We start from the raw sequence: 15,604 nt of genomic DNA, 5'->3' as shown, positions 1-15,604 counted from the left end.
GACCGTTGATTAATGAACAGCGGCTTACTCACCTACCGATCGGCGAAATTGCATGAAAGTGATAATTAATAGACGAGTTTAAACCTTACCTCATCATCATAACCAGCGAGAGTTCCTCTTGTAGCACGCTCTCCAAATACATCATATCTAGGTCAGATACGATCGCTCCATTAATTACCATTATTTCGTCGCCTTTGATTATACCTGACAACAAATTGATTGCATAACATTTTTTAAACAGGGTGTTTGGATTCCAGTGCTTATAGAACGATCTAAGAGTTGCAACCTTGATAATAACTTAATTTATCAACGATTTTCAGTTTTGGTTCCATATCATTGTTAATTTATCAAAGAATGTTCTATCGAGTTTTGAAAACGAAACACCTGTACATATAAATATTTTTTAACAATTCACTGGCCTGATTGTTATATACAATTCAATCACTATTTTGAATCAGGGATCACTAAATGACGAATCGAAAAGAAATAGTATTTGTTACATTATCCTAAGTATATCTTCACACACAGAAAATATAGATGTATAAATAAGTTCAGATTCAGAAAAATACAACTTAAGAGTTTGTCTTGTTTTTTTCAAAGACTAACAAGAAGTCTAGTACTTACAAGTGAGCGCCCTTTCGTATTCTTACCGAACAGAACGTCGTTATCGACCGAAGCATCTTTGCTAGTTATATAAGTTTCTTGTACCTGTAATTAATAAAGGCAATGACTTTGTGAAGGTTATGTTACCATTCTGCATGGCGACGCTCTTGTCCTCGACGCGGCTGACGTAGCAGCAGAGTTCGTCCTGGCGCTCTGCGTTCTCGATGAGCTCGGCCTCCACACTAAAGCCCCACATCTGCTCAAGTGTAGTGCGTTGCAACTCCACTTGATACAGGATTTTGGCGCACACTTCAACCACTTCATGAGTGTGGAGCTACATCAATCATCATGATTAGTTATTGTCATATATAATATTCATTTATTCCCTTTTTTTAATTAAGAACATTGACGTATCAGAAAAAATATAATAGGTATATATTATTAATTTAATATCAATAAATATAAATAGTTATTTTATTAAATAATGTAACATATGTTATAATTGCTTTCGACGTTGTCGATTGAGAATCATAGACGAACTTACATAAGTCTCAATGAGATCACTTCTGTGCGGCACGAAGTAGTTGTGGTCTTCCATGTCACGCCGTTTCTTGACCCTCACGAAGTGCTCGAGCGGGTTGAGCGAGCGCCGGGCGCAGGCAGCCGCAAGGAACTCCTCGACCGACATCCCTTCGCGTACGCCCACAGTTGCAGTGGTACCTTCGGGTAATGAAACCCTCACGGCGGCTTCGCCTTCTTCACGCGACATCTGTTTTACAATAGGAACATCACAAAAGAACGCCCACATAAAAGTCTCAGTCCATATTTTTAAAAAAGCGAAAAAAGGAAACAAAAAACCTTGGCGTAATAGACAAAAGGACTTCCAACGGGAATATATAAAGTTCCTGAAATATAGTGGTTAGTTGTATATAGGGATTGTTTAAAATGCATGGATATTGTAATGACGTGGCTTAAACCTCGTTACCGAATAACCTTAATAAACGTTTTTTATGAATACATCTGCTACTGTTCATAGTTTTGTGTACAAAAACCGTCACAGTAAAACTTAATTTGGGTAGTAAAGCTGCTGTGTTTGCTCGAGGGCAATTTACCGCTTTCCTTAATAGAACCGTGCTCGTAATTTGTTCTAGTAACAAGGGCGAAATGTCTAATGACAGGCAGTCGGCGGCTGCGAGTAACTAAGTAATCGTCGCTTTTCGTGACGGTGTATATTACAAGTTCTTAAGATATTAGGCGGCACGCCACCTCGATATTCTAGAGTTAAAGTTTTCCTAAACTCTGAGGAATGTTTTGTGTTTTTTTTTATCTTTATAACACTGTAGAACATATAATTAGGAACAAAATATTGTTAAAAAATCTTTTGAAAACAAGAACATATATTTATATCATAAACCGCAATTAATAATGGTATTCAAGAATTACCATTTTCAAATAAAATATTAAAATGTTGTAAGCTACTGGACAGCAATGAACAGTGCTTCATCTAATTGGGTACGACAGCCTCAGCGCCGCATTCGCCTTTGTAATTCAATTTTTCACGATAATGGATACTTTATTTATACGAGTAATTCTGTGATGTAATTTAAAATCAAAAATCCAAATCAAAATATACTTTATTTATTCAAGTAAGCTCTTTACAAGCACTTTTGAAATGTCATTTTACAAGGTTAAATTTAATATTAAACTTGCAAGGGTTGTGTATTCGAAGCGGCAAAAAACTTAGTAGATACTCTTTTTAATGAAAAAATATTTACATATATATAATCGTATATCATTATAATATTTATGAATCATCAAATAGTAACTCATGATAGGTTATAAAAAAGGCACACAATATTGAATTTTTAAAAAAATACGTGTGTGAAAATATAGGAAGAATATTACCGACCTGCATGGAACGTCGACTGGAGCCAGAGTTCGATCGTGACAGGTTAGGAGCCCTGCGCTTGGTCGCGCCACGACCAGCGAGCAAGTTGTTCAGCAGCGAAGGGGAGCGCGCGCAGATGAACGCGTGGAATGATGACACGGTGAACACGCCCAGCTTGTTCAGTGTGCTTTTGGTGCCACGCGACACGTGTGTCAGCAATGACTGGAACATTACTTACACTTAGTTCTATGCAACTTATTATCAAACAGATCTACCACAGGATTAACTAGAGGACGAATCGGGTAAAAAAAATCTCGTTATTTCATTCGCATATAAAATTTATAAAAATGTACAAAATATGCATAACTATTATATTGTAGATTTAATAAAATGCTTAACTGTGTTTTAACTAGGCTTTAAAATATTGAATATATAAAATATAGAAAGTTTTAAAAAACGTTTAAACTATCCAAGAAGTTTGAATTTGAAAAAATAAAATCTCCTATAATCTCATCATAAAGATTTACACTGTGATCTGAACTATATAATTAGGTTACTAGATTTATCAGCCGATTGTATTTGCGGTAGACGTTACGCATCTCAAACCTTCCAGAACCATGTCACTCACGCAGCGTGTGTATTGATCGTTATTGTGATTAAAACTATCTTACCCTTAACATTAATGTTAATAACTAATTATATATTTGAAATCTATTTTCATTTCAATAAATTGCTTTTTGTTAGTAATAATGAAACAAAGTTTGAATCGAGAAACTATTTTCTCAAAATATTTCAAATTAAAGTTTAAGTATTGGAATTAACAAAAAAGTTTAAGTTTAAAATGTTAGCGTTTACGGAGCGAATAATTCCGATCAGATCATAGAGATCTTAACTGAGTAGTACTTATTAAAGTGTATATATGTTCCGCCCAGTTACATATATAGCATTATATAAGTGTGTAATATATGAGGATGATTCAATCGAATTTAAAGTAATTACGCTATTCAAACTCCATCAAGCTTGATTTTGTAGCGATATCGCGAATATCTCCCATATTTAAATTGTTAAATGAATGTTGACATAACGAAATCAAAGATAGTATGGATGCGTCGCTGTAATTGAGTCGAGTATTACGTTCGAACGAGGCCGACATATGGAAATATTGTAGTCATTTTTATTCCGATTGTTGAGAGGCAATTTATAGAGGCGTGACATGGGTCGGCGTAACAGATACGATCCTCCTCCCGGTCAACGGATCTGTCAATTTGGGCAGCGAAGCTAACAAATATCACTTTTCTGTCAACTCGATAAAATCATTTCACAACATTTTTATGACTCATATTGATAGGTTCATTTTTTCTATTATGATATTCATAAATCTTAGGGGAGGTATTCGTGACCTTTCTGAAATATATATTAATGCGCATACTGTATTACGTTCATAGCTTGGACTAAACCATTGTTTATTAAAAATGTTTTTTTTTTTTTTATTTTGGACATTGCTGTTGGCCAGAGTGGCCTCTACAGCGTCACCGGGCGGGTGGGCGAGTCGCGGAAGACTCTGCCGGAATAAAAAATGAAACCTGACTATTACATTTTATCTTCAAGGTTGTTTTTTTTTATTATTTCCTTAAAAATACTCAAAAGTAAACAGGTTTATTAAAAATTCAAAAGTTTTCTTATAACCAATGATTAAATGATAGATTCCTAAGTAATAGAGGTTTTTAATTTCGATCAATGGAAACCTTTACCTTAGGATTAGGTAACTCGCCGCTCTGCAGGCTGGCCATGTAGCATCGAAGTCGGAATTGTTCGCAGTGTAGTCTTTCCAGATTTTCTTCCCATTGCAGCATTTGTACTGCCAACTGCGCTCTCGTTTCCGGATCCGATACAACAGATTGTTGCAGATCTGCCATATGTTTCAACTTGTGATCCTAGATAAAATATATTATAGTTACAAAAATGGTATATTTTCCAAATTTTTTTAATATTATTTTAGCGAGTCAATAAATACGTTTTAACTGGGTCCTAAATTATGCAACATACATATGTCATACTTCAGCTACGGTTAAAGATAGCTCAGTATGACACAATTTGTCGGCAGGCGCGGCCCTCAAACTGTACCAGGGCACGAGGTATTCCATGAATATTAATGAGCGCGCGCCACATGCCTGCGATCACTATAACCCGCGATAAACTACACATCTTACACGAAATTTCGGCGGCATTCATTCATCCATCAAATATATTATTATAATCACGCTTTTCATTTTGGTTTATGTTATTATAAGGAAAATTCAATGTTGCTTATTTGAATCGAATGTAATCAAATGGTAGAATATGAAGATAATCGACCGTCTCGAATCGCAATTATGCAATGTAAATGTCAGTTAAGATATTAGGTCACAGGGGTATTACTGTTATTGAGGTATTACTGCTAGGTACATAATCGATCTTAACGATTTTATTGTCACTATATAGTGACATACTATATATTTAAATTTCACTATACATACATATAAATAAAAGATGGAACAATCCTAAACGATATCCTCCGCTAATTCTAATCCAAGCGTTTAATTCAGTTAATTTTATTGTTAACACAAGGAATGTTTATTTGATAAATGTGCGAATGTTTAAATAATAATTAATTTCCTTTTCTAATTTAAATATAGCCCATATGGTAGGATTTCTAAGAATTAAAGCATTTACACGTTTGTGGTGAACGTGTAATGATCAGATACTGCGGCAAAGGCTTTGATGCGTGTTGCGGTTAAGCGATGCGGGTCAGAAATTGGCTCGATTTGCACGAGAAACGTCGTAGACCACACGCCGCTAGCACACGCTAAGCGTACATACACTCTCTGGTATATAACGTTTAAATACTACTTGAAAATATAAATATTTCGTAGTAAATTACTTAATAAATCCGACGGAAGTTCAGGAATGAGAAAGTAATTAATATAAAAAGACAATCTAATCTGATATTAGAGTTTTATTTTTCAAATGTTTACTTTATATTTTTATGCTATCACAATGTTTTTATCTCAGCGTGATATTTAAAATGTTTCTATTATATGTATATAAGTAGGTATTTTTTGCTAACTGGAAGCAAGAATGATATTTATGTGCATAAATAGTGAATGCTTTTGATCCGGTACATTGTACACACTTCAAGTCTTATACCGAACACTGGAGAACTCATATTTATTAAAAAAAGACTCTTCATGCAATGCTTTAAAGTTGAAAATCGTAAGAATCTATATTAGTTTACAAAAAAGTGAGTGATTCCTACTAGTCAAACAATAGTTCTGTTGGTTCAGACCGACGAGCGGTGGAGGTCGAGCCTTGCATAATATCTCAGTATCCGCATTGTATCATTGTATTCAGCACCTTTCGAATGCAGACTGAAGTGATCTATAATCCCTAACATCTAAGCTTACTGCTGTTTTAAATTAACAGAAAATATCTACCTACATTCTTTTTATTATTTACTTACGGATTCAATCGCTTTCTCTAGACGGTAAATTTCTTCTTGAAGTAGGTGAAGCGTTCCCGTTTTGCCGCGATGCCGAGCAAATGCCGCAGCACATGCACTATGTATACTGTTCACCCAGTTTTCGAGCTCAATCTAGGGAATTTGAAAAATAATTCTAGACAAAATTGATTTGCTGTGAATTTCTATTTTTAAATATAAAAGTCAACTGACCTGACACGGCGCTTGAAATAGATATGCATCACCAAAAGCCGTACTCAAACAGAATATGTAATCACGTTTGGGATGTTCAGGTATAGGTTGCATGATGGCTCCGTCGACAATAATGAGATGTTTTGGTGCCGCTTCCACAGAACGGCCTTCACGAGAGTCGCAAGGGTAAAAAAGTAAAGTTGTGCCCTTTAGGCAGACCCAGTAGCCCTTCCATCCTCGCTTACGAGCAAGCTCAATTTGGTGTTTCTTGCGTAGCAACCACTTTTTCACGCTTAAAAATCTATTAGGAATAAATTTATTATATTAATATATACATATTTTTTAAATATTCGAAATCACCATTAAAGTATAAATCAACTACGACTTTATAAATTCAAGAGTGACAAACAAAAAGTGGATTGGAAAGTTAATGTACGTACATTAATTTTAGTCATTTTGTACAAAAAACATTTAATAATTACAATTAAAAATTTGCTTCTTACTTCTAAGTGATTTACTGATATAATGTACATATTTTAAAATCTAGTTATTGAAATAAATATAATTAGCAATTAATAACTGACCATTGTAAGACTAATGTACTGTATTATAAATTTTGAAAAAACAACCAAGATATTTTCTATGAAGTACCTTAATTATATCAAACAATACATTTATTTTATACTAAATGCATTTACATTTACATTTATTTTATACTAAATGCATGAAAATAAAAATAGTTCGCCTTATTCTTTGGTTCCTTTGCTAATAGGCTGATTAATATCTAAAGAGGTATATACAATAACTTTTTTTAATATAGGTTGTCAAATGGGCCACCTGATGGTAAGTAACACCGCCCATAGACATTATCGCCAATGTGCCAAAGACCTTAGGAGTCCAGATATTATGTCCCTCGTGCATGTAACACGGGTTCACCCACCCTTATAACCTGTAACAATACTAAGTATTGCTTGCTACTTGACGATAGAATATATGGTAAGTGGGTGGTACCTACCCAAAGTACTTGCCATAAGTTCTTACACCATTAATGCGCTACAACCATTGATCTAAGATATATCCCGTGTACCTTTCATTATACTGGTTTAGTTGAACCTTGAAATACAGTAACCCGAATGTTTGTGGTTGAATAGTAATAATTTGGTGAAATCGACCCAAACAGGCCTACACAAAGCCTTACCACCGTTAAGTTGTTATGCGAAATATAACATCAGTTTGGTGAAAATTTGTCAAAATTATACATAAATTAACTAATTGGTTCAATTTTGCTGAACACTGTTATAAATTTATAAAGCATAATTTTATGTATATAATTAATTTGAATATTAAATAAAATTCAGAGGCCATTTAGAAAATGAGTTTTTTATTTAGACAAATTACTGAATAATCTTTTATACTGATTAAAAAGGTGCTACTTAAATGACTTTCCGTAAAAGAAATTAGTCCTCGAAGGAACTCGTCGAAGGTAAGATATCCTGTCGTCTTACACAACGTTTTTACAGCGTCTTTGAATGGGTCACGGCTAAGATTTCCCTCCGGTCATTTGGGATTCATGGGACAGGAATTGTTGCCTTAAGGAATATAAAAGACGCTGTAGGCTCTAGGAAACTCGTCAACTTTCTACGATATCACTTTTCTTTGTTTTTTTATCTTTTCCCATCCTTTTACAATAATTTTAAGTCTTAGGATACCCAGGTGCTTTCAGAGCAGTTTTGTTTATATCTATGTAGTGGAAGTGTAGGCTTTCCTTTTAAATAAGAATCCTTTTACTTGTAATTCCATGTCAAAAGTATGGAAACGGAATATTAATTTAATTAATTAAAAATATGGAATTAAACATTGTAAGTTACCCAGCCTTCCTGACAGCACCAGTACAATTGAAAGAAGCGGCAGCGGCGCCTGTCTGTTTGCCTTTGTATGGAGAGTTCATTGCGCTCTCACCGGGTTCCTCTTCATCAGATACGGCTGTGGTCAGCGACATGCGGTCATCATCCGATATCTGTGTAGGTATTAATATAAGAGTGAAATGAGGATTAAACACAGCTTATAGTTTATTAAGGATATTTGGTTAAAATATTACAGAGTTTAAGATTACGATAAGACAATGTATGATAATGTTTTTATGTCAAATATACATAATATGTATGTATATTTTACATATATTTTTTTTTGCATTAGCAGCTCGTATATGTCCCACTGCTGGGATAAAGGCCTCCTCTCCCTTTGAGGAGAAGGTTTGGAGCATATTCCACCACGCTGCTCCACTGCGGGTTGGCGGAATACACATGTGGATTGAATGATGATGTGAATTTCGTTGAAATTACACACATGCAGGTTTCCTCACGATGTTTTCCTTCACCGCCGAGCACGAGATGAATTATAAACACAAATTAAGCACATGAAATTTCAGTAGTTCCTGCCTGGGTTTGAACCCGAAATCATCGGTTAAGATGCACGCGTTTTAGCCACTGGGCCATCTCGGCTCTTACATAAATACTTACGTAAAAAAATCGAACAAGTATATTGCTCTTGTTCAATATTGCTTTATTTAAAACATGTGTAAAGTCAGGACATAATGTAATTTTGAAACGTTTTAAAAATTAATCCAACGAAATAAAGAAGTTTATTTTTCTTTTCGAGCTTAGCGACGCTTATAGCACTGTATTGCTGAAGTCGCGACATTTAATACCATCCTTGAAATTACGTCTTTAGAAATACATAACATGGCCGATAAAACGCTGTACAGCGGCGAAATGAGAGTTTTCCTGGTACTCGTAAGAATTTCTTTAACCTTCATAGGATGCTTTTAAGCATTTGCAGGATTAATTTATTAAAGGCAGCTAAGCCTTGTTACGAACTGCATTGTGTGTCTTCTGTACTGTTAACAAGTAGCATATAGGCGCCCAGCTGTTTTGGCATATAGTAAATATTCTCAAAGATATTTATCTTAGTGATTTATTTACCAATACCTTATTTCTATAATTCATTATTAATAATTTTTTTAATCATCATCGTAATAAATTACGCTGTGAACAATAATTTAACCTTACTAGTATTTTACCCTACCGAATATTATAAATTTAAGTGTGCCAATTATTGGACTGTGTTTTATTTTCATAATACCCATAAAACCCACAAGTGTTAACAGTACGGACTTATATAAGAGTACCTATTTAATGTGAAACGAGCATATTTATTGCATTACCCTTAATACTGTGGCACTCTACACACATAAACACTGCGTCACTATTGGGATCGTGTAACGTAAGCATAAAATAATATCGAAAAATAAATTGTGTTTGTGCTTTATGTAAAAACAATTTTTACTGAACCGTCGTGAATACACACTTTAAAAATAATTTTAAAATGTAAAAATTTACAAAGAAGAAAAACATACGTTTATGTATTCTTGCTATATTTCACAGTATAACGCAATTTACCGGCACTCGCGCCCTCATTTCCAGCACTGAAAATTGTTACCTCTCTTGCCGTCTGCAGCTAGATATAAATAAATACATACTACAGTTAAGTTATAATTTTTATTATAGAATAATTTAATTAAATAATTAATAAATTATTAACGCTGATCCGTGATCATAATTGTGTATCACGTGTGTTATTTTGAAAGTGTGTTAGGCAAACGGTTAATTATACTGTAATATTTTAAATATTTTTGTAGAGTTATTAACATTTAAATCAGATAAACTTACTGGCGTTCTCACAGTAAGTTTATTTGAAAAAGATAAATACTGTTTTATCGTTATTGATTATATGATTAAGGCATAAAATGTATTTACTTAACTAAGAGATTTATTAGCCTCTTATACTTCCTTCCCGCATTAATAAATAACACTACTACTTTACTCTGAGACGAAAAAAAATTAGCAATTGTTATATTACCTTTATATTTACTGAAAAAACTTCATTAATCTTTATATAAGCATAGGCATAAGATTAGTGAAGGCGGACAAGTCGTTGGAAAAATATAATGTAAACGACAACTTAAACGTACATATCGTAATCAAAAACTCTTCAACATTTTAATAAGCGGAAATATAGAAATAAGGGTGCAAGATTTATTTACATACAAAGTTACAGGAGTAGCTTATAAAACGTGTTAATAAGGAAGGTTCTTTTTATAAAGCGCATGCAGGGTTCAGCACCATGCACTCCGCTCGATGGCACTCGACGTCGCTGCCGTACTTTTGAAAACAATGAGATATATATTCCATGTAAAAACCCAAACAAAGTTGACCATGCTATGAATAATTAATAGAAAAGAAAAAAGTTTTAGCTTAAAAGAATTATATATGACGACTCAATATTTCATTCTCATTGTTATATTAGATGTATTTATTCGAGCGAAAAGAATGAGTAGAACTCATACACCGAACATCATAATGACGCAAAGTCGATATTTATCGTCAACTTAATCTAATTTTCTTTTATGCAAAGTATTGTATTACCGTATCAGTCATTCGAATATTCTTTTCCTAAAATTCCTTATAGGAATCCGAAAGAGAGCCTTCATGTTCGCATTTTGTGCTCGGCAGTTAAGGAAAACACCGTGAAACCTGAATTTGTCAGACGACACTCTGCACATGTTCCGAAAATCCAATCCAAGATTAAATTCATCAATATATTTCTATATTTACATGTAAGTTACATTTCATTTACCGAAAATGGAAGGTGAAGTTTTAATGTTTTGGATTATTAGTAACATAAAACGAGATCGCAAATTATTCTGCAACTTTATAATGAAATACCTATTTATAGCAAGCTTAGTTGAAGGCAGAATTCATAGTTTCGAAACTAACTTTTGCATTGCTAAATCGTTTGCGTGTAGTTGAGTAGCTATATATCGTCAAATCCGAGTTCTCAGTTGGTAATAAGTAACGTTTTACTTACAAACCATTCCGCTCCTTAGAAACTTGAATCTGAGAATTTGATTAATTATATGGAAACAACAGTAAATTGTATAATTGAGAAATTGTTCCTGCCAACAAATAAATTACACCTACAGATTCTTTTATTTACAAAAACTTAACTTTTTAAAATTTTATTTTTACTCTCAGTTCTGAAAGATTATATCTATTATACCAATCCTTGTGCGAATGCTCGTAAATTAATAATAAAAGTGATAAAATATATTTTTTTTATATTCTTTCTTGATAAATTGTATAATATTTGGTTATTAAATAGTATATTGCTTATATAATTCAACGCCGGATATCTGATACAATATATTTAACATGTCAACGCGCTACTAATAATTTTCATTTAAATGACTAGTTCAAAAATACTATATATTTTCTTTATAATTACCAGCCAACAAAAGATATTAATAGAACAATTAATAGATTTAAAAAATATCAATCATTAAGAGCTAACTTATTTCAATTCTTTTAGCCGATATTATCTGTGGCGCGAAGAATAGTCGAAAAATGCGAAAAGAGATACTTAGGTTCAGCTATAGAGTAGTAAATAAAAGGCCTCATTAGTAGAAAAGGAAATTGCAGCCTCGTGGAGGAATCTAAAATAAGGTCAAAATGTTAGCTATATTTTACTGGCTTTTATTCTTCAAGCCATCCATTGTAAAGGTTATTGTGAAACCTATTGAGCTTCACAGGTACACAAGTGGAACTTTTAAAGCAACCTGCAGTAGACAATGTGTCTTTATATATAAGACTTAAGCTTATTTTAGCTCACATAAATGTATAACTCATATTACCATCACATTAATAAATTTGTTTATACACAGAATATTAACTTTTTTGCTACATAATATTTTTAATTTATAATTTAGATTAAAAAATTATGAACTCACCTTCCTGAGAAATGCTTCATTGCAAGTTTGGGCTGTTCCTTTCCAATGATAATGTCGAAACCTTACATTCCCTAACAGCTTTGCACCGTGTAACGTTGATACTTCATATACAATTCTTCGTATGTTAAGAACATCAGTACGTTTCTTATACTTGTTTAACTTACGCCGACGAACTATACGTTCGTCTGGCTCGGAGTACTCGCCGGTGCTCGTAAGACCTTCCTCTGCAGCCCACGCACTTAGTACGCTTTCTATGAAACTGAACAATTGTTGCACATTGGGTTCTAATTTGCTAGGTATATAGAGGTAAGGCGAAACGGTTTTCTTTGGTACCAGAGATATTTCTTCACGATCGTCTTCTGGAGGAGGTGCAACATCGTGATAAGGACAGGAGTGTACCTTGTGGTGATGGTGATGATGATGATGGTGGTGGTGTTTTGCTTTGCGCTTTGGTTCCTTTGTTACCGAACCGCTACCGCCTTCTCCTTTGTCTGCGGTTTCGCCACCACTCGAATGAGAGTCTGCACTCCGCTCCCGGTGCGGTTTCGGCCGTCCGTTTGACGTCAGAGCCACGAGGGCACCAGCAGCCAAGCAGCAATGGTGTGCGACACAACAGAAGCGTGCGTCTCCTTTGGTGACACCGGTATGAGCTTTATGACAAAAGGAAATATCCGGCACTCTTGCTCCGAGCGCTGCTAAGTGGGCACGGTCGGCGCAAACCTGCATGAGGAGATTTTCTCCAAAGTGTACAGTCTTGTGGCGTCGGCGGCGGAGGTGCATCACTGTGCCGCTGCCAGATAGCGAGGGTGGCGCGGAAGCAGACGCAGGTTTTCCACGATGCTCGGGCACGCGCGCACATCGGGGCGGCGGCACGCGTTGCGTCTCCACCATCATTGGCGAGGAGCGGCGTCAGCGGCCGGCGCGTGAGCGTCACCTCATCACGAGCAACAAGTAATTCGCTTCTTTTTTCTGTTCTCTCTTCACGTCTACTACACTTAACTTTGTTGTATCACATTTTGCATCTTACAGATATTTTAAAATTTAAAGTCATCTTGAATACTAAGATGGTTGAAGTTTCATTGAAGTGGTTATAAGGCAAGATAAACGGAGCCGTTTCAGTGTCTAAATTGCTGAAAGGCTCTGTGGAATTTATGTACATTATGGTATGTGATCAACGTGACAATAAATTCTGATTATTTTGTGTTATTGAAACATAATTTCAGTAAACAAACATAAGGTATGCACTTATTTAGGATTATTCATGAAATGTGAATTAATATAAAGTAATTAATAAATGGCATTAAAATGTAATATTAAAAAGTACAAGACATTAGCTAAAGACCCGGCAAAATGATTTTAATAAAACATTTTATTTTTGTTTCGATCATTTTTACAAAAAAATGTAATGGAAAATATAAGCGGAATAACAAGTTGTCGAAGACCCAATGCAAAATTTAAGCGGGTCTGCATTTGAAATAGCTTACTCTCTGAAATGGACGCTAACAAGCTGTCAAGGAATTGTGGTAAAGCGAAATAAATCATACAGTTTATAGTATTAATAAAAGATTTCTAACATGGTAATTGTTTTACAAGTTCTCTTTCTTATTGTTGTTTTTCCTATATAAATATATATTGATTTGTTGTTAAAAATACTGTTAAATTAAATAGTTTTTGATGTAGAATAGTACGTCAATATTTATTAATCAAGGTTCAAAGTTAAATAATAAATATATATCTATTTTATATTTCAAATTCCAAAGCTAAAGACGTATAAAAAAGAAAAGGTTCAATAAATATGAACTAAGTCATATTTATTCCCAATTGCGGCTACATAGTCAAGTATTCTTTACTTAAGTATATTATATATTATAAGATTATAATTATTTTATATTATAATTAATATTTATAAAATATATTTTTTCGTTCTTCTTGTTTTATAGACACTTTACATTATATAACATGAGTATATATCGAAGAAGTATTTCTACTACAGTTACTTATGTAATTAAAATTGTTTCAAGTAACTAGTTTTAGAAGAAGACCTTAGAGAAAACTAGACTATGAATAATTACGATGCAAGTCGAGGATCGTTAGGGAAAAAAACAAAACGAACGCTGATGCAAATCGGTCAAATTAGGTGTGCTGCGAGATAGCTATAAATGAATTATAACTTTTTCAAATTAAATGTCATTCTATTATTGAACGGGGAATATTCAATTGCACGTCGTATATATAAATATAATTTGAATCATATTACAAACAATATTATAGATACAATTATATGACTCCACTACAAAAACAGTATTGGTAAGCAAACCTTGTAATATAACCCTAAATATTATAACCAACAAACAAAAATTACATTAGAATATTCATTTGTTTTGATAATTCATAGCATCAGTCTAAATTATTATAATATCTAACAGGAATATAATTTTTTAATAAAAAACTATGACTTCATAATAAGAAATATAAATAAACATATATATAAAGAAAAATAAACATCATACAATTCTTTATCGAATTTACCGTGACGTCATTTACATTTAGTTTAATCTAATAAAGTGTAGTCATAATCATGACTGATAAATGTACGTTTCATTTGAATTTAACAATTTAACTATTTAAAAGCTGTTTCTATGTAATAAATTTGGTATTCAATTTTTTGTTGTGAATAAACGATATTATTGTGAATAAGCGTTCGGTATTCGTTCAGATATTAATCGGTCATTACATGTAATTCAGATTTGCATGTCATTTGAAATATGTATGGAGAATTTGTGTGCATATTTTATGTACAATTAATATTTTAAATAGAAAACTAGTACATTTGATAAAGTAACGACTATTCTGATGTGTGGTCATTTACTAGCTGTATAAAACAGACGCCGCCGCCTTCATCGTGTGATTTATTCCGTTTCTAATTACAACCAAAAAGGACATACTAATTTTACTTCCCTTTTTTGAAATTTATTAATCATTTGACTAAGATATGAGATAGAAATCACGATATAACAACGATATAGAGAAATAATAATAATTTAGAAATGTATACTGTACTAAATAATATTAAATTATATTTCAAGCTTTTAAATGTCGCATAAATTGCAATTCTTATGACAATGATTAAGAGAATAATAATAGCGATTCAACAGGCGCAAATAATGAAGGATTACTCTGATCATGTAAGTTACGTTCTTTATATTATAGTAGTGGTAACTAGATTTATAACCTAAATTAAGTAATACAGAAAAAATCTAATGTGCTATTTTGTGCTCACTCATGGCGTGAAAATGATGTATTTCTTATAGTTTTGTCACGTTTTAATTAAGCTAACAGCCGGCGCGTCCCAAGGGAAGTAGGGCGTGTTATACCACAGCAAAGCGACATTGCATTTGGTCTATCGAGTCGACATCGTGTACGACCTATAAGTGGATCTCAAATCTATTTATAGTATTTCAATAAACAATACATATTTTCAGCTTTATATAGCTCAGTTTCATCTGGTATATAATTTATATATCATTGTAATTGTAGGTTTTAAGTGAGCCCCAAGGAATCACACATCCCAAGACAGCTA

The 15,604-nt window shown here is 33.4% G+C and overlaps 1 protein-coding gene across 13 annotated transcripts in view; it reads right to left on the bottom strand.

The window, feature by feature from the left end:
* The window catches only part of LOC125063932, an 81,412-nt gene that overhangs the window by 17,523 nt on the left and 48,285 nt on the right, over nucleotides 1–15,604 (bottom strand). For 9 of the 13 annotated variants that reach the window (XM_047670649.1, XM_047670653.1, XM_047670641.1 and 6 more), the window contains exons 20-27: nucleotides 8,048–8,196; nucleotides 6,201–6,480; nucleotides 5,991–6,122; nucleotides 4,243–4,425; nucleotides 2,513–2,713; nucleotides 1,148–1,372; nucleotides 751–937; nucleotides 90–204 (exon numbers count right to left, since the gene is read on the bottom strand). In XM_047670649.1, the coding sequence (XP_047526605.1) occupies nucleotides 90–204; nucleotides 751–937; nucleotides 1,148–1,372; nucleotides 2,513–2,713; nucleotides 4,243–4,425; nucleotides 5,991–6,122; nucleotides 6,201–6,480; nucleotides 8,048–8,196 (1,472 nt within the window). Of the gene's footprint in view, nucleotides 1–89; nucleotides 205–750; nucleotides 938–1,147; nucleotides 1,373–2,512; nucleotides 2,714–4,242; nucleotides 4,426–5,990; nucleotides 6,123–6,200; nucleotides 6,481–8,047; nucleotides 8,197–12,024; nucleotides 13,165–15,604 lie in introns of all 13 variants that reach the window. The other 4 variants (XM_047670654.1, XM_047670651.1, XM_047670652.1 and 1 more) reach the window with 2 other exon arrangements.

The sequence above is a fragment of the Vanessa atalanta genome, chromosome 5 (genome assembly GCF_905147765.1).
Source record: "Vanessa atalanta chromosome 5, ilVanAtal1.2, whole genome shotgun sequence".
NCBI classification, from domain to species: Eukaryota; Metazoa; Arthropoda; class Insecta; order Lepidoptera; family Nymphalidae; genus Vanessa; species Vanessa atalanta.
This window is presented reverse-complemented; position numbering and strand designations above follow the sequence as displayed.